Raw genomic sequence first — 22,864 nt, 5'->3', positions numbered from 1 at the left:
TACATACTCACAATATATATATATATATATATATATATATATATATATATATATATATATATATATATATATATATATATATATATATATATATATATATATATATATGGACCTCTGACAGGTGATTACAGAGTTGCCCGGTTACCCGGTTATGAGGATGATATATATATATATATATATATATATATATATATATATATATATATATATCTATATATATATATATAACCACCAAGCTCAGACACAAGCTAGATATAGAAAGCTACATACTTTAGCGACCTTTGGAATGGTGGGTAGCCTGTGAACCATACACAGGCTACCCACCTCACTCCCCCTCTGCCAAACTCAAGTTAAGCTCACTTGTGCCACCCAACCCTTCATAAGCAGGTGGCATGATTGACAGGTTTAACAGCTTCACAGGTCGTGAGACCTTCACTGACCTGCTGAACTCAGTAAAGGCAATAACCGTGACTCTTATCTTGAACAACGTATTATTGTACACACAATACCACTACATGTCACTCAGCCTGGTACAATACTTTCGAAAATATCTCTCTGCTATCAATATTAATCACTTTATCCGAAACCGAGACAAGCGTTTGCTCACACATGCAAAAACAGAACAGGCAGAACTGAATGTTGAGGAGAAATGAAATCCAGTAAAGTGTGTGTAGAGAATTACAGCAGCAGGTTGGAGGCTTGCCAGGGACAGGACGAGAGAGAAATAAAGGGAGAGAAAAAGAGGATGAATTTAGATTAAAAAATGAAGAGGGAGCTTAGCTCTACTTGTACATGCACACACAAGGTTACCCGGTTATGAGGAGAAATGAAGTTGAGGGAGAATGCCTGTGTGTCAATGGTCATCGCCGACCAAAGAGAAAAACATTGGCAAGTGTGTTTGGTGATTCTAAACATCAAACATGCAATAACAAATGGTTTTCTTCTAAGTCAGATAAGCAGTTACTACTGATGCTTTTAGACAATACGGAGTCAAGACAATATAGTTACTAAGATTTAGGTTATGATGATATTAGGAATACAAATCCTAATTAATTATTTTATATCATAATTTCTAACTTTCTTTACTAGGCTGTACCACACGAACATAGAGGATTGTTTTATGTATTATTTATTCAGTTATATTAAATACATCATATATTTTATAATCTTAAATATTAAGAACAACATGTATGTGTTAATGCCTTATTCATTTATTTGCCCTCAGATCTCCACAGATCCTTTTAACTTTCCTTTTTTTTTATTTTCTCGCGTCTGACTTACCTCCTCCTCAGCCTCCACATCTACAGCCTCATCTCACTTCCTCTTCTTCTGTCACTCATCTCATCTCCCTTCTTTTTTTTTTCTCCCACTGCCATCAGTGTAGATCAAAACTGGTCCCCTGTAGCAACTCTGAGTCGAATCAAAGAGACACATCTGAACTGAGTTCTGAAAAGTTTGCAATTACGAAAACATGACCAGGTATTTATACTACTTTTCCCCATTAAGCGTCCTCTGAGACCTCAACCTGTTTACCTCCACCGGTCAGTAAACAAAGGGGGAGGACAACGTCCCTCCAGAGGCTCGCATAATTGAATCCAAATAGGCTTAATAAGTGTTGCGTAATCGGCAAAGCCAGGATGATAAACATCCATTGCTCCATACAAATGTCTTAATGTGCTGCTCAAATGCATTATGATTCAGTGGCATTGCTGTTTTTGTATTTTTGAAATACTATTTTAAAACATCTGTGAATATTTTAAAGCTTTTATTAAGTCAAAGGCAGGGGTTTGGCTTTCCTCATGTTGACGCCTAAGCCTTATTTTTCCAATCTTTTTCGATATCAATTTCAATTATATTTAATTGGCATAATTTGGTATCAAATTTCTTTCTCTCTCATATTTACCGAGCTTCTCATCTCCATCTATTAAATTGCTTCCTTCACCTTTTCTGAAAACAACTCTCGTCCTCTTTCCTTTTAATTCTTTTCATCGTGTTCTTCCACCTTCTCTTCTCATTAAGTCATTTCAAGCACCGCTTCTGTGGCTTCGTTACTTATGAGGAAACCAGATTGAGGAATCATCTGGAGCATCTGCTTCACGCGATTGGAAAACAATAACAATTTTGCAATGGATACTAGAAGCAGTTAGATGAAATGTGTGTAACATGATGACATCATTATAGTTGTACCTGGTTACAAAGTAGAACATTGCTTTTCGTTGTTGTGCAGTCACTAAGAACATGACCTGATTGTAAAAAAAAAAAAAGAAGCTTATTCTCATGGCTCATTATGTGCTTGAGTCTGGCATCTGTCGTCATATCACACCCAGGTTGGTCATTAAGTGGAATCTGGCTTTCTCATAAGTAACATTGGGTTGCATATTCATGTATATGTCCGGTAACTGCCGGCGTTCGTTTGGTCAATTCTACAAGATGGATGCCATCAGACATACCGAGAGTTTTAAGAGTGCTTTTGGTTGAATATCCAGAAAAGGCTGTTCTTCAGTCTGACATGAACATGTCTCCATTTTAAAGTTAACTTTTGAATCTAAAATATTGATAAGACCAGTCTTTCTCCTTCTGCCATGTAGCAGTTTTCCCTTAATGAGCCATGCCAGTGGAACATGTTTTCAGACTAACACTGCTGTTTGGAAACCGTGCATCGTGATGGACTTATATGCTATTGGATATGACAGCTCTTCTTATCTGCATACTATATGTGTGACATCAGCAAACCAAATCTCTCTCTTCCATTCTCTTTAACATTCCCTGTCCCTTTTCCTAGCTGTGGTTTATTTTTTTCATTATCTAAGCTCCGTTTCATTGCTTTATTTATCAATATAACAATAAAATCTATCTGTGTAAGTAGCCATTTGGGTAAGTACATAAGAAAAGTTTTCAATAAATAAAAGGAAAGTTTTCAGAGATAATGAAAACTACAAATCTCATTGTTTATTTTTCATTTAAGGACAAAGCTCATAAATGTCTTATGCGCATCTGCCTGATTTTGGCACAGCCTGAAAAAGAACTGAGGGAGCTGGTAAAGTATTTATGATGTCTTCATAAGGAAAAGAATGTCTATGTAGCTGTATGAAGCAAATTATGGCTGTGCATTGTCAACAACACCACTTTATCGCTGCTAGTTTTATTGTATTAACATGTGGATGGCAATAAGTTGCACATGGCCCACATTTGCTTTCAATTGACAAACTACAGTGGTTTATTTTGTTTGTTTAAATGCACTATGTTGTATAACTGCATATTAATAGGGGGGAACAAATTAAGAAAGTTGTTGTAAAGTACTAAGTCAAATTAAGTGCAAAAACTTACATTACTGAAAAAAGGAAAAACCGTGCACAGAATTTCAGTTTATATATATTTTTCTGGATACACAATGATGCCTCCTGAACACTTAAAGTACTCTCATTGGAACAGCATGTGCTCGCTGGTTGTAATCTTACAACAACAAAGTGTGCCTATGCACACGTTTTACTTTGGTGTATTGCAGTAAATGGCACATTTGGCAGTAACGTCCGTACGGTGCAGAGTGGAGTTTAGGTGTGAAGGATTACCCGGCTTTGTACTTGCTTTAAACCATGTCAAAAATGAAATGTTGTAATGTGCAGTTGTTTCCTGTGCTCTTTCTGTGGCTCTATCAACTATGCATGCGCACACAAAGATCAAAAACTGTGCGGTACGTCTGCTCTGCACATGTGTTACAGTAATGTTTCCACAGAATAGGTGAAACATTTGAATGAGCATACCTAATATATTCCTTTTCAACCCAACCGTTATCCCCACCAATGGGCTAAAATTAGTCTGCCCATCATTGAGTTCAAATTTGACAAAAATCTGTCATCCTGTGCTATGCTGTATGCATCCCTGGGTCAAAGACCCTGTCGTGTCACAAAATCCAGCATGTGATGCTTGAGAGTCATTTGAAGGACAATGTCAATAAGCTATCCTTCTGCCAAACACATTAGTCTGCAAAGAGCCCAGGTTCTGTATTTTTCGGTCTAAACAATGACGCCATGCACTATACGCCATACGTCAATCTTTTTTTGAAGTTTTGTTTTTTAACTTACAACAAAGCCATGTTTCATCGCAAAGTCTGGTGGGAAGAGAAAGGACAGAGGAAAATACAGCGAACTGGAGAGACGTTAGACAGAGAAAAGAAGACGAATCGGGCCGACAGGTGATTCAATTCCTAGTCATGTTCATCGGTGACCTCATATTCACCCTATCAAAGACATTACAAGATATACAGACGTACTAAAGAAGAAAGGAAATAGCTGAAAAACTGTTCAACTTTTCCCCCTATTTCCCCTCTCCTTCCTCTTCGAACTGCTGTTTCCCCTTTGATGTGTCTCCCTGTTCGGTCATTTTCTTGTTCAATCTCTTTCATAATTGAGAAAGGGGAAAAATGGCTACTGTAGTTTCAATAATTGAAAATGCTGCTTCCCCTTCTCATAATGTCTTTGGTCTGAAATAAAGGCAGAGTAAAAGGAAAAGCCCCACGCTGGACTCTCTCTTTAGTATTAAGGTAGTATTTTATGAGACCCAGGACAAAGAGGGAGATAAAAGAAAGGGAAGATACTTTTAAAGGGAAGGCACTTGATTTCTACAAAACACAAGGCAAAAAGCACTTAACCTTTTTCTTGGCTAAAAATAATTATCTTTGTCTCACAACACTCCCACACAGTAGTATATTTTCTTAATATGACTCCTAGTCTCAGCTATCGTAAAGATGTGTTTGGGTTTGTTCTTTGCTAACAATTCTGTTGTGTTTGCAATATTTGATGTCTTCTGTATGTCCTCCTTATGTCACTTTAAGTCTCCTCCTTCAAAAGGATAATCTTTACCTACTTTACACTCAACCTAAGCTGTAGTAATTTACTTTACATCAGATTATTTGTATACTTAAAAAGGTAAAATTTCAATATCTCAAAATAACACACACACACACACAAAATAAATACTACAAATGTGTGTACCAAAACCCTCAGATGCATTGTGGTATTCACTTCACTAAACAATCTAACTATATATTAATAAGATAGTGGATATAACTACCTCCACCTTGGTCAGCTACAGTAGCTATATTCTACGTATGCACTCATGCATCAGAATCCAATCATATTATATACGATAATTTGTACATATGCATTTTACTTAAGAAGACCTTCAAATTAAGAAGAAGTAGTTTCACATATTTGTATCGTAACCTTTTCTTCAGTATCACTGCTTGTGAGTGAATTATAAAAGTGACTGCCTCTGCATTTTCTTTTTTAGTGCTGCGGTGTCAATAATGGAGCGATATGTTGACCTTTCACAAAATAATCCTTCAATATGAAATACAATCGAATGTGTTCCTCCATTTAATTTGAGAGAAATCCTTCCTGGGGAACTTGTGCCCTGAAATTTGCTGAATTGCACAATAATATTATCTAAATAGCACGATAGCTAAATTATGGCGATCAGTAAGAGCCAGCAATAGTATCTGGCTTCTGAGAATGATGAAAAAAAGATGAAACAATGCTGCGCTGCTTGTCCCATTTGTCGTCAAAAGTCAAGTAAAGCAGATCAAGCTGGCTGTTTTCACGGCTATCACATGTGATGCCAATGACAAGCGCCAGCAGCACCTAGCCTGTATTTTGGCAAAGCAGGTAGCTGACAACACCTCATCAAGTCCCATTAATGTCCTGCCAAGACAGATGAAGGGACTTACCAGCCTCATGAAAGTCCAGCCATCGGCACTGGTGATAGACGCCACCACTGGTTACATCTACTGAACGGCTTTCAAGGTCACTTAGGGTGATTTTTCAAAGGAAATAGTAGCTTGAAAAGGAGCTTTATAAACCTAGAACACATTTATAATTGAAATGTTGTTGTTATCCTAAAAAGTATAATAGGAAGCTTTGGCTTGGTTTGGGAAGAGAGCCCACAGCACCTGTAGCATTTAAAAGCTGTATGAAAGGAAAAGAAAAAGAGACTAAAACAGGAAACAAAGCACATTCGCATTCAAAGCCTAAAGGATGAGGTGTTACATTTGACTAAACATTTGATTTCACAACTTATTATGCTCCTTCCTGCTAGTCCTAGAGAAGAAAAGCTGTTCTATTAGGCCCACACAGAAAGATGCTTCTTTGTTCTGTCGCTTCCTGTTTATTTTCCTGTGGTCTGTTTATTCCTTTTGTGCAACATACTCACTGAAATAATGCGAGAGCGTGCACATGATGCCATCAGGCTAGTTAAGAAAAACATAATGAAGAACTGCATTATGTGTGGAGCAACAGACAAAAGAACTAGTTCAACATTAAGTCATTAATTCATTTGACACTTGATATAATAATATCAAGCCAGTAATTGACATAATCATCAGTTCATACAACTTTGACATTGAACTACCACCCAAAATTGAGACCAAATCATAGTTGAACCATGCAATGACCTCAATGACACTGAAAATATCTCAGCGTAGCGCTGTGCAGTGCAGACCTCACAGAAGTTGGCATAATGTGAAAGAAGCACTGCTTATCGTTACAACGCTAAGGAGATCCAACCAAGGCAGCTGGCAAAGGCAGGAGCTCAACTGATATGAGATAGTGGTGCTGAAAGAGTATGTACCATTCCTGTCTCACTGTGCCAAAGGCATTCCCTTCAGACTACAGTCACTATCCATTGCATAACAACCTAAAAAAGCATGCACATAAAGCAGACACATCCAACCATGTGTCTTTAGGCCACAGCACAAACATCCTGTTGCTCTTTAGATTAAAGTGCATAACAACTACTCATTTTTGGCTGTCAAGGACATCTTTCTCATCCTTGTCCCACTGTGCACCAACTACTAAATCAACAAAACCCTTCCAATATCTGCTGCTATGGCATCTGTTCCTATGTGAATTACAGCCCAACACATTGTCAGAGAAAACTAGTCTACTTCACAAGGACAGCATAGAGTCTTTTTCTTCTTTTTTTTACAAAGGAAATCCTAGAATCTTCTTTTCTGCTTTACACGATGTGGTAGCATTGTTCAAGGATTCATTTCCAGTATAGCCTTTTTCTGTCATAAGGTAAGTTTACTTTTGCATATAAACGTAGGCTTTTTTTCTAAAAAAAATCTCTATTGCATTGGCCAGCTTGTTTGGACACTGTGGTCCGAGTTGACAATGCTACCAAAGACTACACACAACAACATCCATGTTGAGGTAATCTGAAAACCATCTAGTCAAAAGACATCAGAGATGCATCAATTGCAATTTTCTTGGCCTGTGTGACGAATCTGCTGATTCCTATTTTATTTCTGGGAATTTGAATGAAAGTAAAGATTTAAGAATACAAATAATATTGCAATAGTCCCGAAGTGTAAACTGTAAAAAATGATAAAGTTAAGTCACTGAGTCACTGAGTGTTGAAAATGTTTTAAGGTTGTTTCCCCATGCCTATTTTTTACTTGCAGATGTCACAAATTGCAAGCTTCATGTCACTTTATGTCACTGTGAGCAAACGTGAAACTATCATGCGTGTGTCAATGTCATCGGGGAAAAAAATATGCCAGTCACAGTTTGGCAGCCAATCGACCAGCGCATCTCTACGAAATGTAAGTGACACCAAACCCCTGAACTCAATGGCAAAATGGAGTCCTTCTCTGCCTTTTGCATAACCGGGAATTGAAGGTCATTTTGTCGTCTGACTGTTAATTATTGTCAAAATGTGTCGAGTTGAAACCGCTACATCAACATCTCTCTTACAACTTGGATGAAATGTGATTCAGGGCAAATCAAATAAACCTGATGGGATTAGCAGACATTTTAAACATTATTTCAAATGAGCGCACTACATAATTAGCTGCTGTTTAGACACTTCCCACCGGAATGCATAATGTCGGCTCACTTTTCACATTTTGTCTAACCTCTTGCTTCTCCGGTTTCTCTCTAGTAAGGCTACATTACAGCAGTGCTGTAATGTTTCCCCTTAGGAAACTAAGGCCCATTACACATTACACAGCTTTTCCCCTGCATACTGCATCTATTTCACAAGGATGGACTCCATGTGCTCACACACACGGAAAAGTATTGCACACATGCGCACACACATCCAGGCACACTTCCGTAATAGATTCACAGTATGTTAACACATGCAAGCACACGCAGATTCAAATACACTGTACAGAGCACTGAGGTGACCCAAATATCACACGTACAGTATGCGAGCATGCATACATGTCTAATTTGATTCGACGGCACAGTAATGCGCTGGGGTTAGATGGCTGCCCAGAGGGCGTGACCCTCGGCAAATAGATAGAGATGGAAAGATAAGACTGTCTGTTCGCATAGTCTGCTTCTCTCCTGAGCTGCATAGCAAGACATGATGGTCCTCAATGGGAGATGAGTGTCTCTGTGTGTGTGTGTCTGCGTGTGTAAACAGATGACTGCCGAGCTCTACCACTTCTAGTGTGCGTACTGTACATCTAATATATTCATGCAGGCAGAAGTACAAGACATTTGCACTTTGCAGCACTGCTATCACCATCCTATATAACAATTCCAGTTTAACTCCTCAAATTGAAATCTGTGTCAATCGCTTTTAGCAAATCAAATTTCCGTTGCAATTGCAATATTACATGTTCCCATAATGCCTTGGTAAGCCTGGATGTGTTGTTTCAAGCCAAGAGTGTATGACCTTCATGTTACACTGAAAGAGAATACACCTTTTATGAAATCATACGACCTTCTCGCATGCACATGAAAGCAATTAAACATTATGAATTCATGAAAAGGGACACAAAAAGGTTCACACTCGCGCTTCAGTGAAAAGGAGTTAGATTGTGAAGGTGCATTCATTTCACAGCTCTCTTACTTAAGGCACTTCCACTTTAATGCTATATGTTGACTTTGGACTCTTGCGGCCTTGTCGACAAATTGTACTAATCCAGTCATGCTCCCTCTTACCACTAAACCTTTCCTAAATTACAGCATTGTCCTATTGTGTATGTCCTGCTCTAAGCTCTGCTTACTCCCCTCTATGTGTGTATGTGTGCCAGTTTGCTTGTGTGGGTGTGAGGAAGTGCATTATAGTTTTTAAATAAGGACAGATAGATGACTTAGGAATGGAACACAAAACAGAGTGACCTTTCCTTTCAAGCATTTATGCATACACAGACACACGCACAGACACACACACACACACACATACACACACACACACACACACACACACACACACACACACACACACACACACACACACAGAGACACAGGGGTCACCGGAAAACAGTGGAATTAATAGGACCAAAAACAACAATATCCTGACGATTAGAGCTGGGACCTTCAGACTAAAGAGGATTTGCGGCTTAACTTTTTAAGATTTAGCTACAAGACTTATGCTCAGGACCACAGTGTAATTGAATAAGACATTTGCATAAGGATTACCAGTACCCAGTTCTAATTCTTTTTATTCAATACTGCAAAGAGATATTTCCCGTCAAGTGAATAATGGTTATAAATAACAAAGGTAAAGTCAGCAGGCACTCTCTCATCCTCTCTTTGTGTGCTTCGGAGGGTGATGAGAGTAAGCAACATGAAGAGAATTAAATTATACTGGTCCAAACATTGTCTTATGACTGGCATTACAGTGCCAAAAGATGCAACTGCATTAGTGATGATTTTACTTGGCACTTATAGCGTAAACGTTCTAAGAGTCCTGTCTCTTCTTAAACTCAGACAACACATTGCCTCAAGATCACATTGTACGCTCAATCCATAAAACACTTTGCGGCAGTATCCTATCAGCATGAACAAAGACGTGACGAGTTGCCATGGTCTTGCTTTTCTTGATTTTCTCTTTCACTTTTGCATTTCCAGAGAAAGCAAACTCATGTCAACACTTTGCTTCATGATATATTGTATTTTGCACTGTTGCAATTGTGAACAGAGTACATCTTTGACATTGATTTAAATATAGTATTATAAAACAGCTTTCTTTGTACGTTGTGCTTGACATTTCAAGATTGTTGCATGGCAGACAAATCAAACGCAGATTAAATGAATAAGACGCATGGTGGCTCGACCAATCCCAGAGAACAGTTATTGTGCACGATAACTCACTGGGATTGCTTCCTGAGACACTTAATCTCAGCCATCGTTAATATTATGTGTTCCACCTGTGCTTTCCCTGATATGACAAGACCAAATGTCTGTCATTAAACACCTATTGAGATCTGAAAAGCTCAAATGCAAAAAAAAAAGTGACCAGAAGTGTAGATTTAAAATTTAAAAAATTATACAATATTACGAATGATTTCTATTTCAATGTACTGCCACTAGAGTTATCAGCAGTGGATAATCAGTAGCGGTCAGCTAAACAAATGATAAACCTTCTTTTCCTCTTACAAAACCAACCCAGTGAGACATGAACCTATTTCTTCCCCACAAACATCTGAAGGTAAATATGATGAGTTAGGAACGGAAACAATGTGGTATGTCAGTATTAAAACATAAATGCAGAAAAGAAAATGAAAGTCAAAACACACGACCATCTATATTTATTCCATATTGATGCTCTACCTCAAGGATATCTCTGCCAAATGAAGACAGACAGGCAAAAGGAAACTGTGACAGCAGTTTAATTGGCAGATTGAAACAACTGTTCTGTCAGTGATAGAAATATAGCCCGAGTTGGAAAACACACAGCAATGATGATGACTCCCAGCAATGCATTACAACTACTTCGCGAGCGGAAGGCGCTTTAATAAGGGTCAACGCACATCAGGCATTAAAAGAAGGAAACATTTCCCAGGACGTTCATACCTGCAAAAGGCTACCTAACATCCAGCCTCTTTTAATCTGGATGATGTAACTATTGCCCTAATGTGGAAATCAGCATAAAAATTGCAGACATAATCAATATGCTAACCTCCTTGCTACCAGTCCCGATGGAATTCAATGCTGTAAATAACAATGAGGTTTTTATTCGACCTGCTTGACGGTACAAATTTGTAAGCTATTATAAAGCCGTAAGTTATGTCACTTCGGGGAAAGCTGAGAGACAAGCACATGTAGATGTATTAAAAGCTACACACCCACTCAGAATACCCTGTCCTGTATAAGGAAACTAATAAATTGCTTGTGTAGAATTCTGTACTAGGCTAATGTTGTCATTACTGTGTGTATTTTACAGTGTGTGTCTTTTAAAGAAAGCCGTTAGTTACAAACTTGGGCGGGCGTAAAACAAGACCTTGGTTCATCCCATTCTTATCACGTAGAGCTCTTTGAATTGCCAACACAGCTTACTGTACCGTCACTGCCTGTCAACTATTTATTACTCGCCACAACAAAAACAACATCAATTCTTTTGAGTCTGTGTGTGAGTAATCATGGGAAAGTGTGGTCCTAGACACACTGGAGCAGGAAACACCAGCGCTTTGTCAGCTGTTCGTATTTCTGTTTGTCAGCGGACAGATACTGTCACCGTGATGGCGACCCAACCGTGCAAGATGGAGTGATGAGACTACAGTTCTGTGGTTCAGATCACAATGAAGGCCGAATTCAAAGATGGGTGTTGTGCCGAAAGTAGGGAAGTAAGAACTGGAGAAGAGGCCGTTGGACAATGTGACAGTGGACGTGAAATGTTCTCACGATGTGGCACTTTGGATGGAACCAAATGGCAGCAATCTAACCTGGGTCGTGTTTGAAGCGGCTGTAATTAAAACCTACGGTGAAGGACGCTTATGATTTCATGATATGATAATTGTATATCAATGCATTAATACTGTTTTTAAATAATGGTACTAAGAGTGTGATAACTGTGCTGGTTTAGAATGAACAAATACAACTAATATTCCGATTTTGTATGCATTATTATCATAGATTCAAGACAACAAATCATGCTTTCAATCGTAATTTCTGTTAATCCTGAATAGATGTATGTTCTATTAGCAGGCATTTACAATCAGACACTTAAGTATTCATATATTAATGGCAAGAATTAAGTCACTTGCTGTTTTGTATTTGTTTTTTTATGATAAGAGCGTCAAAGAGCCTTCGAACTGTAAATGAGAACTTGTTTTAGTTGTTCTCCTTTCTTTGACTGGATTACTTAACCTGATCAAGACAGAGACCTTTTTGTAATTTTCTCTACTGAAAGGCGTATGCTGATAACAAGTAATGTTAAAGATGATTGCATAACATTTGGGGAGTCCCCTCGGCCTTGATTTGAAATGTTGGTTGAGTGTGTGGTTGGTTAGATGAGTCTTACTTTTTACTTTCACTTTCAGTTCAGTTGCCAATCAGAAAGAGCTTTCTGATGGCAAGATAAAGCAGTGGCAATATTCTAAATATAGCTTGCACTTAAACGGATATTGATTTGTTTAGGTCGATCTTTCATTTAGGTAGCTACGTTTCGCTGCTGCCTCGTCAACAGCAGTGCACGGCTTTGCTCTCATATTGGTAAACAGTTTTTGTCTACTCTAACAAAGGCTTGTTGTATCTTGGGATATTAAGGAAAGGGCGTTAAAAATGTAGAAGAGCACTTCGCAATACCGTTAGCATGTTGTGCGCTTACCCTCCAATTGATTGGCATGGATTCAGCCGCTGAGCAGTCAAATGTTAAGATAATAACAATAACAATGTTTACCGGTTATAACATATATGTTTAGTTTACAGGTCAATACTAGTGAGTGCTAACAATCAGCAATAAGCCTATACGTTACTTGGTGGCTAAAGGTAAAAAAAAAATATGTCATGTACTCCAGATGCTTACTTTTTGATACAGCAATTAGGAGCTTGACAACCATGTGCTTCCAATTAGTGGCAATTGTAAGATGTCTGGCCTGATACACAAGAATAACCCTGTGCATTCAGCGCACTCGGCATTTAACATCATTCTGATGAGAGAAATGCATGAGAGCCTATACGTATACACACATTTATGTATCTCTCTGAAGCCTACAGATTAGTTTTCAGATCACAGCAGCATCGGAAAATAAAAAAAAGCAAGTGTGAATGTGATATAGATGTTCAGCTCCAGTGGCCGTAGCGGGTCACAGTGGTGCCACAGCCGGGGTTGATCCGTGATCAGTACGGATCACCGGCCGCGGTTTGGCACACCCATGAGCTGCGGATTAATTGCACAGTTCATAGTGTGAAATAATGCAACACGAATCTGTGTTTTAATCCGCGGGAGGAAGGCTAGTAACGCTGCACCAGAGCTAACGAAGCTCCTCTCAGCAGCATAATGATAAGTCATGCTCGATACAGTAAAAAAGAAGTGTAGGAAAAAAGGTACATTATAATGTTATCATGATATGTTCAAATGTAATCTTGGAAATTTTTGTTTTTTGGGAAGAAATCTTCTAACAGTTTACACTGACTTCAGACTGGCGACAAAAAACTTTAACGGGGAGTCTTTCAAACGCAAGAGTTGAGTCTGAAAGTGAGCGTGAGACTGATCCATTGCACAAAATTGAGAAACAATCTAAACGATGAATTCTGCGGTCTGTTGCACCAATAGCGGGTCATTTCATGAGGGTTACTGCTTTAGCCACGGTCAGTCAGTCAGGCCGTGGCTAAAGCACGTTGGTGTATGAATCTGATGTGCAGTGCCACACATGAAACCAACTGAACAGAAAGATGCTGTGCATAATGCACCATCTATTGAGCACATACTTTCATTTCTAATTCAAGACGATGACCAGAAATTGTATATTGTCGGCGTGAAAAGCAGCGGCAGCCTTTAATGGAGGCAAGAACAAAAGTGGTCAGTGGCGCTGCACACCGTGGAGAGAATTGTCAAAACATATGCAAATGCCTGCTCTTAGTGAGCTCCCACACTCAATTTGTCAATTTTCTTTTTCAGAGCCTAAAGGGAGACGACATTAAAAGCTGCAATCCAGATGGGCACATGCAGGTAGCTTTGTGACGTGTTGCCAACTGTGTCAGACAAACAAACAATAGCACATTACGATTCAAAGAGTGATTACAAAAATGTTTAACACCTGTTTGCCACCGACAGGATATCAAACATCAAGAAGGAGGTGGAGACCAGTAGAGGCAGGTACAGAGACAGAACAGTGCTCTTTGGAGAATAAAAGTATAAAAGATTGGAGGGAGAGGCAAAAGAGAAAGAAACGAATGATACATCGGGAGTGACGCAGAGAGAGTGTGTGTGAGTGTGTGTGCACATGCTTTAGTTTATGTGCAGTGCTCACTTTGTAGAACAACATGCCAATGCTATGCTTTATGCATTTTATAGTGCCGTGAATAGCCTGCGTATGATTGGTTGAAGAGGAAATAATTCAGAGGAGAGGGAGCAAATAACTCACATACACATATACATATACAGTATGCATGATGAAACACACCCACGCTGGCATGCGCCCTTAAAGACAGTGGTCTGGACAAACGAGCACTCTGAAATGCATGCAAGCGCAGGCAGTATGCACACTCCCCAATGCATGAACATGCTCACACACATGCCTGAGATGTACATTTTATCCACATGTAGGGCACCCTCTGCCCAAGTGAGACACAGAAAAGATTACTGGAAGACGAGAGCAGCATTTGTGTTGCTTGAGAGTCAGAGGACAAGACCATGGAAACAAAGAAAGAGAGGGTGGAGAGTGTCGATGGAAATAGTCACTCTACTGCAAGAATGCAGGACATACAGAATGGATCAACACTAGACAAGCACACTTACACCCACATATACGCACACACCATCAAACCAATGAAATGTGCACACACGTGCGCAAATACATGATAAAACTGGCAGTCAAGTTAGTCCTTGACACAATTTTCTCTCAACGTAAGTATGATTACATAGACCTAATGCACACTGAGGATTCTTCCCAAAAGGCCCTCAGTGCATACAAATAGTATTTTTCTACCTAGTTTCATTGTTTGTTCAAAGTTTTTTGGGATTTTGCTCGTCTCTTGAATAATAATTGCCAAATAATGTGATAACTTGAGAGCTGTGCGTAGCATGAAATGTCTCCCGTTTTGAAAAACATCTTAAATACAGATCACCATGCATGCATGGCTCATATGCAACATATGGAAGGGAGTTCCCGATTCATTCTGAGTTCATTCAGTTACGTTTTACAAAAGACGTGTGTCCTAAAACTGGCCTCCAGTGGTTCCTGTTGTTGTAATAAAAGCAGTCTTCAAGCCACTGCGCGGCCTATATAACCAGCTAGCTGTTCTCGCCTCAAACAAAAATGTGGAAATGTCTTCTTTTAAAACACAATGTTCTGAGTGCAGGGCCCTTACAGAACATGTGTGTGTGTGCGTGTGTGTGTGTGTGGGGGGGGGGGGGTCAAAAAGCAGTCAAAGTCTATCTCCACAAAAAAAAAAAAGCAAGCAAAGGCTCTTGTCCTCAGCTGACATTAAACAAACATGTGTGACTCTGCGCGTGTCGACGGGATAAATACAAACAATACAATCATCCGGGAACAAGGGCTCTGTTGTACAAGTCCTTCCCAGGCCATCTGCTCTGTTCTACCTGCATCGCTGACTGCTGCGGTGAGATGAAGCACCTTCGGCAGGGCAGAGCTGTCTTCCTAGCCTACATCTGCAGTCAACCTCAGACAAGCAATCATACTTCTTTTCACAGCTACCTGTCAGTCCATCTCAACCTCAGAAACATACACACATATTCCCCCTTTCTCTCTGTGGCCTGGTTAAGGGTTCTGCCTCAGTGACCAGGTACAGACGTCAGAGCGGCTGTCTGACTCTTTCCTTCACAAGACAATGCACAAAAGTCCCAAATATCGCACAACCCAGACACACAAGTATGCATAAAACAGCAGTGTTCATGCACACACAAATATGAGGTGCTAAATATACCCAGTCAAAGATAGCGTGGACCAGCACATCTGTCAACACACGCACATATATGCATAAGAAGATGTGGAGCTTCTAATGCTGCTTAGCCCCCTCCCTTCTGAATTGGTGCAGAACTGCAGATTAAAACACACGTGTGCCCGCATACACACAAACATAAGTTGATATTTCAGAAGAGGAAGCAGAGTTGACAGCTGTGAAACTCGTAGACAAAACTAGGCAGGAGGAGCCATTCACACACACTGAGATGTTTAGAAATCCTTCTCCATGGAAAAGACCAGAATAGCAGCAAAGAGAAAGAAAAAAATCAGGCCATGCCAGGACAAATCTCCCTCTCTCTTTCTCCCCCTTATTTCCTTACCCTACAAATAATAAAACCTATCATTCTGTCTTTCAACTCTTTCCATATAAATCACAGTGCCAACCCCCACCACACACACACACACACACACACACACACACACACACACACACACACACACACACACACACACGTCTGCACACACTGCATAGATCCAATAATCTCTCAGTCCATCCCTCACTCACTTCCTCATCACCTTAACTGAACTGGCTGTCCAAAGGATAATAACAACTTTTGATCTCTCTCGCTCTCTCTCTCTCTCTCTCTCTCACTCAGTCCCTTTCATCTAACTGACACAAGTCTCCCAAAAAAACAGGAGCTTACCTTGTCCACAAAAGGAAGGACTTTAACCTCCGGAGACTAAAAATGTATAACAAAAAAACATAAAAGAAAATATGACCGTCAAACGTAGTTGAAATTGGATTTCCATTGTGTGGCGACTGACACAATTTGCAGACAACCCATTTTTGGGGGCATTCGGGTTTTAGTTTGCCTCTCGAGAGTGAGTAACTTGTTCGACCTGTTCGACATTTATAGTTTTCAATCTGACTATTAACATTAAATAAATGTCATTTGTGTGTCCAAGTTGAGGGTCACAATATGCACGCTACACAACAGCAGTAGACAGTTGGATGTGTAATAAATGGATCTCAGTGGACCAGACAGTAATTTATCTGATTTTAGACTCATCAGCCCACTTTTGCGACAACGTATGCTAGTTTTTGGTGGTAAACTGAGACGAATGAGTTTTGACGAGGAGTCTGACACAAATACAGTAGACATGCATCGCTTTCTATTTGTGTTTCAGAGCATTAAGGCTTGAATAATCTTGAATAAAGTGTGTCATTTCACTAATGACCACGGGAATCTCCTGTTATTCCAACATTACCACATCAAGGATGTACTGTACTTGTGTTGCACGTAGGCTTTTATAAATGAGTTGACAGTAATGGATCCAATTTGTCAATGATTCAAATTAAATTCTTGGCTAGACGTTACTTTGTTCAAAATACTTACAAAATGGTAAAACCCAGCGATGACTGATTTGCATATGAAGCATCCTCTGATGTGCATATTCACACTGTGTCCTCTTTCAAATTGCATGCGGCATCGCAAGATAAATGGGTCTCTTATGACTTCAGGTAAAACACTGTGGATAAGCCGCACGAACACGTCACTTTCTGACAGGCCTATTACAAATGGAATGGCATGACAGACCATGCAACGACTGATAGTAACATGGATTAAATCTAGAATCCCTTCCGTTAGTAATTGCACAATTGTATCAACGGTGGTTATTGTTGATTGCCTGCAAGATTACATATTAGGGAACCCCTACTTCCTCTTTATCTAAGTGTTTATCCATTTGGTTTCCACTTATCTAGCCAGGAGCAACAAGAAGATACAAACACCATAAACACATGGGTATCTTTAATTTGTGTCTGTACAGGTTGCATTGTGTCACATGTAGCTGTCTCAAAGTTGCATCAACATTACATGCTCTGTACATTTAAAATGTGCAACCAAGTACAATGTCATTAATCTGTACAGTCAGTACACGTCAAATATATGTAACTCACTGATTAGTATTGCAGTAGTGCGTAAAAGAAGTGTGCCAATGCACAATACACGACTTTAGCCAGGCTCATTTGTTTGCTTCTTCCCCTCATCTGTGATGCATGGTTAGTCAGTGGATGCACTATGACACGCTGCGCGGCAAAAAACCAGACCAACCTCGAAGTGAGGACTTAATCTGGCTTCATAAATCACTGTGACTTTCTGAGCGTAACTAATCAGGAATACACACAGCCACACCACATGCTTCCACACTTTCGCTTTAACACGCGTGTGCAAAATCCATCCGACGAAAACCGCCCTCATGAAGCAGAGGACCATTGGCATGCAGCACACGGTGAAGAGAGGGCCAAGAGGCAAGCGAACTCCACTCCTCCTTCTGCATGCTGATCATGGGAGAGAGAGAGAGAGAGGGAAAGAGAGAGCGAGAGAGAGAGAGAGAGAGAGAGAGAGAGATGGACGAGGCAGGTCGAGCTCAATCACATCTGAAGCCTGGACAGTGCAAGATGAAAACATCTGCTGGTCATTGCTTTTAATATCTCAAAGATAAGCTAACAGACAGCTAAAACTGGTAGATGACGATGACACAAAGTCCACCTTCTCTCCCTTTCTTCCCCCTGGTATCTCTCCTTCACTTGTCTTCCATCTTTTCTGCCTTTGGTATAAATCTCCCTTCGTGTGTCTCACTCTCTCTTTCTCTCTTTTCCCCTCATTTCATCTTCAACAGCAACAAAGAGTAAAGAGATTAAAGAAGGATTACTTCTGACATGTCAATGAAATGTTTTATATGCAGTCCTAAACTAAATCAATATGATGCGTGCTCACACACACACACACAGAGAGAGAGAGAGAGAGAGAGAGAGAGAGAGAGAGAGAGAGAGAGAGAGACAAGTCAGCATTGCGTGAGTGGGAGTGAAGATGACAGATATTCATTATTCTCCTCATGCAAATTATGACGTGCAGAAACAGTGCGGCTTATTCCTCCTTGAAACAATGCCACCTTATGTGTGAGAGAAATGATGGCAAATCATAATATTTCTTCCTGCACTTGTTTCCACTGCACCACAGGTTTATCTGCTGTGTCCAAGGTCTGCTTGAGAAGTGAGGATAAGGATGGATGAGTCTGAGAGAGAGAGAGGCTGAACGAGAAAAAAATGAGTATAGCTTTTCGGAGGGATAACCCTATGTTCTAATTCACAAGTACGTGTGTCTAGCTGGGAAATTAACTATTGATTAATTAGAAGTAAGGTGGAAGGTAGAGGGAAAAATGAAAATCAAGGAAATCACATTGACATCCCTCCCACGCAGATTCTTTTTCCTCTCCGCCTTCACATGCACATGCACTTTGTGCAGGCAGGGGGTAAACGCCATGACACACTGCTCACATGGAGTCGTAACTAAGCAGGAATAAATTCAGTCGACCAATAAACTACACACTGCTTTCCCTGTCTTTTCTACTAATTGGAAACCACTCACTGGCCTGGTTTGCATTACAGGGTCAAGGAGGAAAAGCAGTGTTTTCTCATTATCCATGTCACTAAATTAGTACCTCAAACATATATCTGGGGTTTGTATGGATTAGATTGCAAACTGGAGGTGATTTGAGCGCTTCTACTTGTATAAATCCCATGTCTGTACCGCCTAGTCTTACCTACTGACTGTTGTAATACAGTGTACTACAATATATGCATCCTAATGTTTCTCCTGCTCTTTGTGTATTTATACACAGACAGCATAAACCTCAAGGAAGCTACATGTTACTTGTCAACCTCTCCGAGTCTCGACCAAGAAGCTTGAGCCAGTGAGACACCATGTCAGAAAACTAAAATATTGTCCCAGCCTAGATAGAAAAAGAGTAGAGTCCACATATATAGAAGCCTGAAAGAGTTCCAGTAGTTGACAAGAACCTCAGTGCAGTTTGCATACATAGCTGAAGATCCCTGTCTTACGCCGAAAATGTCACATTGCTAACACTCCTATCTGAAGAAACCAACAGCCCATGAGCTGGTTAAGTTGAAGTGTCTTGCTGTGAGACACTTGCAGAACACGTGGCCGCTGCTGGGATCAAACCATCCATTCACAGGGTGATCTGTCTAACCAGTGGATTATACTGCCACCCCTGTAGGGCCGGCACCACAGTCCACAACCCTGCATGCAAGACGAGGCTTCTGCAAATAAATGCCTGCTAATAGTCCTTCAGCCTTCCTGTGCCGTACTGAAATGTCTGTATCACCTCATATGAACAGAACGGCATGACAGGAAGCCAGAACTATTAACAGGCATCATCCGTGACGATCGGTTTCTCCAACAGGAGGTTTCCACCTGATTTTACAGGTACTGACATGGTCTCCGAATGACATAATACACAGTCACTGTAAACCTCAGTCAGTTGGCCATGCAACTGTTGTAAGTCTGATATGAAGCATCAGCTTGGTCTGCAGCCCAGAGAAGACCTCGAACTGATCCAGCTTGGCAAATCGTGTTGAGGTGGTCGCTAAATTGGCCCGCATGAAGTCTGCTTTGTAAATCAGCTGGCCAGGGCCTCAATGGATCCAACCGGCCAGGACTCTCTCCCTGGCAGCATAATGCAGTGGTTGAAATTGGCGGCTTATCACGTGTAGTGTTGTGTCTGTGTGTGTGTGTCTGTGTGTATGTGTGTGTGTGTGTGTGTGTGTGTGTGTGTGTGTGTGTGTGTGTGTGTGTGTGTGTGTGAGAGAGAGAGTTAATATATGGATGTAATCTTGGCCTTGTGCATGATGTGGTCAAAAAACAGTTCAACGTGGACATGTGCTTATCTTTCTGCTGGTGTGTGTTCTCTCTCTCTCCCTCACTTTCTCTCTCTCTCTCTCTCTCTCTCTCTCTCTCTCTCTCTCTCTCTCTCTCCCATTGGAGGCCACCAAGCTATGCAAGATTACGTGTGCCCACCACCACCTCGCGTCCTCATCACATCCTGCAAGACACGCTCTCCAGCGTGCGTTCTCTCTCTCTCTCTCTCTCTCTCTCTCTCTCACACTCTCTCTCTCCCTCCCTCTCTCTCTACCTCTCCCTCTCCCGGCGCTGCTACATCGCCTCAAAGAATATGCTCCCTGACGTCGAAATCACACTCGACACAACAGTGCCACACACTAAGCTGGTGGCGGCGGAAGGCAGAAAACGTTTTTTTGTTTTTTTTTCTCCTCCCCGGAGGCACTGCAGTAGGCTCGCTCAACGATAGAAGGTGGTAATGCCATTGTGCTTCAGAAAAACCTACAAGTGGAACATTCCTCGTCATCATGTGTAATCCCTCTGCCATGCAGGGCAACATCACGCCATCCTAAACCACCTGTTTTTTCGCGCATCCTTTGCGCACACAGCAATTGTTACATGACAGTCTCCAGCCTCTATTGATCAACGCATAGAGCCATGAATGGTATTCACCACCTGATATAAGCGACTTTAATTCTGAGATAACAAACTGACATAGTTTACACAACTGATGCTTAATAAGCCCCAAACTCAAACACAAACTTAATTCAAACGGCGTCCATAATGGCACGAGACACCGCTATAACCCCCAAAGACACACTTGTCGTGAATGCAATGGTTTACATTCATGGAAATGCCAACTAAATACCACAGGGCGTCAAGGAAGTCGCCATCAATGTGATTTAAGCAGCGCAGTGCACATTACGGCTATACAGCCTCCAATCTGTTTCCAGAGAGACGCACAGAGATCCTTATTGTGGCCGCGAGTTAGAGCAGAAAAGCGCAGTAACTCACCGATGTGGATGATTGAATCTGAGAGCGCCGACTTCCACTCCTGGCTCCAAAAGGCGGCGACGAGCAACAGAGCCGAGATAACTTTCATGTTGTCCAGAAATACCTCCTCCAAAAAAAATAAATAAGAGAAAAACCAAAGCTCTCTGAGTGAGAGGGAACTGAGTTAAAATCCCGAGAAGCGGAGCTTCTAATTTTAGTCCATCTGTAGGGCGGTCTAGGAAATTCCCTTTAACTCTTCCTCGATGTATTCTGTATCGTGTCGTGAGAGTATGATGCGTGTCTGAAGAGGAGAATAAGTAGAGATTCCCGGTGTAGTCACAGACTGGCACCCTGTTGAAATTCCTCCCAACATGAAATCATATTTTGGGCGAGCGGAGAGACGCTGAGCCGCAGAGAAAACAACCCGCATCCAAACGTCGCCGCGTTGAAGCAAACTGAAGGCTGGAGGACGGGGGGAAAATCTGCAACCATTTGATAGCGTGAGGGAGAACCTCGTTATCTTGAAAAGCGGGTCCGGCTATGAAGAGCCGTGGTTCCCAGCCGTTCAGACTTGGCGACGCAGTTTCCCCGCTGCACCAATCACCAAACCAGCAGCAGCAGCAGCCTCAGCGGACCAAGCCAACGGCCAAAACTTCCATTTTGCCCAGAGGTTGTTTTTTTTGGAGAGGGTGGGGGGGTATCTTTCTTTCACTTAGCCTCTCTTTGAATCTCACCAACGCCAAAACGCACGGAGGAAGCCACCGACTTTTGTTGGAGGGGAAAGAGATGCCAAACGATGAAAAGCCTTGTCACATGGCATCACCGCGGAGAGGGTCCATATTCCGTAATTGTCTCCAGTTTCCTGTAGCGATGAGAGAGACCGGGATGGAGAGGGCTCTTACACATACAATGAACGAGAGCTCCAAAGCCACACTTCCTTTCTGCGTCAGGAAGGTAAAGAAAAAGAAGAAGAAAAAAACGTCTGTCGGGAGAAAAATGAACACGAGGATGTGCGCAACGACACTCCGCGGTCCCCACTCCACACTCCGTATGCGGATACTCGCGTCAGCCCCCCAGCACGCACGGTGGCTGCTGAAGAGGAGGTTTGCCACGTCTCTGTGGGAGAGGGAGAGAGAGAGAGAGAGAGAGAGAGAGAGAGAGAGAGAGAGAGAGAGAGAGAGAGAGAGAGAGAGAGAGAGAGAGAGAGAGAAGGGAAGGGATGGAATGGGAGACAGGGAGGAGATCCAGGAGAGACCGAGAGAAAAAGAAAGAGAGAGGCAGCACCTATGAGCAGCAGCAGTTGCCAGCTCGGGCGCGCATCTACTGTCTGTCTGGGATTACCTTGGAGAAA

The 22,864-nt window shown here is 41.2% G+C and overlaps 1 protein-coding gene across 5 annotated transcripts in view; it reads right to left on the bottom strand.

Annotated features, from left to right (window-relative positions):
* Positions 1-22,618, bottom strand: part of grid2 (glutamate receptor, ionotropic, delta 2) — a 398,219-nt gene extending 375,601 nt beyond the window's left edge. For all 5 annotated transcript variants that reach the window (XR_011080199.1, XR_011080200.1, XR_011080201.1 and 2 more), the window contains exon 1: positions 21,535-22,618. Coding sequence is in view for 2 of the 5 variants with exons in the window: in XM_068604768.1 (XP_068460869.1) it covers positions 21,535-21,622 (88 nt within the window). In the remaining 3 variants the exon portion in view is untranslated. The remainder of the gene's footprint in view (positions 1-21,534) is intronic.
* Between the last annotated feature and the right edge of the window lie 246 nt (positions 22,619-22,864).

Source organism: Clinocottus analis, unplaced genomic scaffold (genome assembly GCF_023055335.1).
Source record: "Clinocottus analis isolate CAN_PGR_092001 unplaced genomic scaffold, fCliAna1.0.p SCAF_7, whole genome shotgun sequence".
Lineage (NCBI taxonomy): Eukaryota > Metazoa > Chordata > Actinopteri > Perciformes > Cottidae > Clinocottus > Clinocottus analis.
The sequence above is the reverse complement of the archived record's forward strand: the minus strand, read 5'-3'. Positions and strand labels throughout refer to the sequence as shown.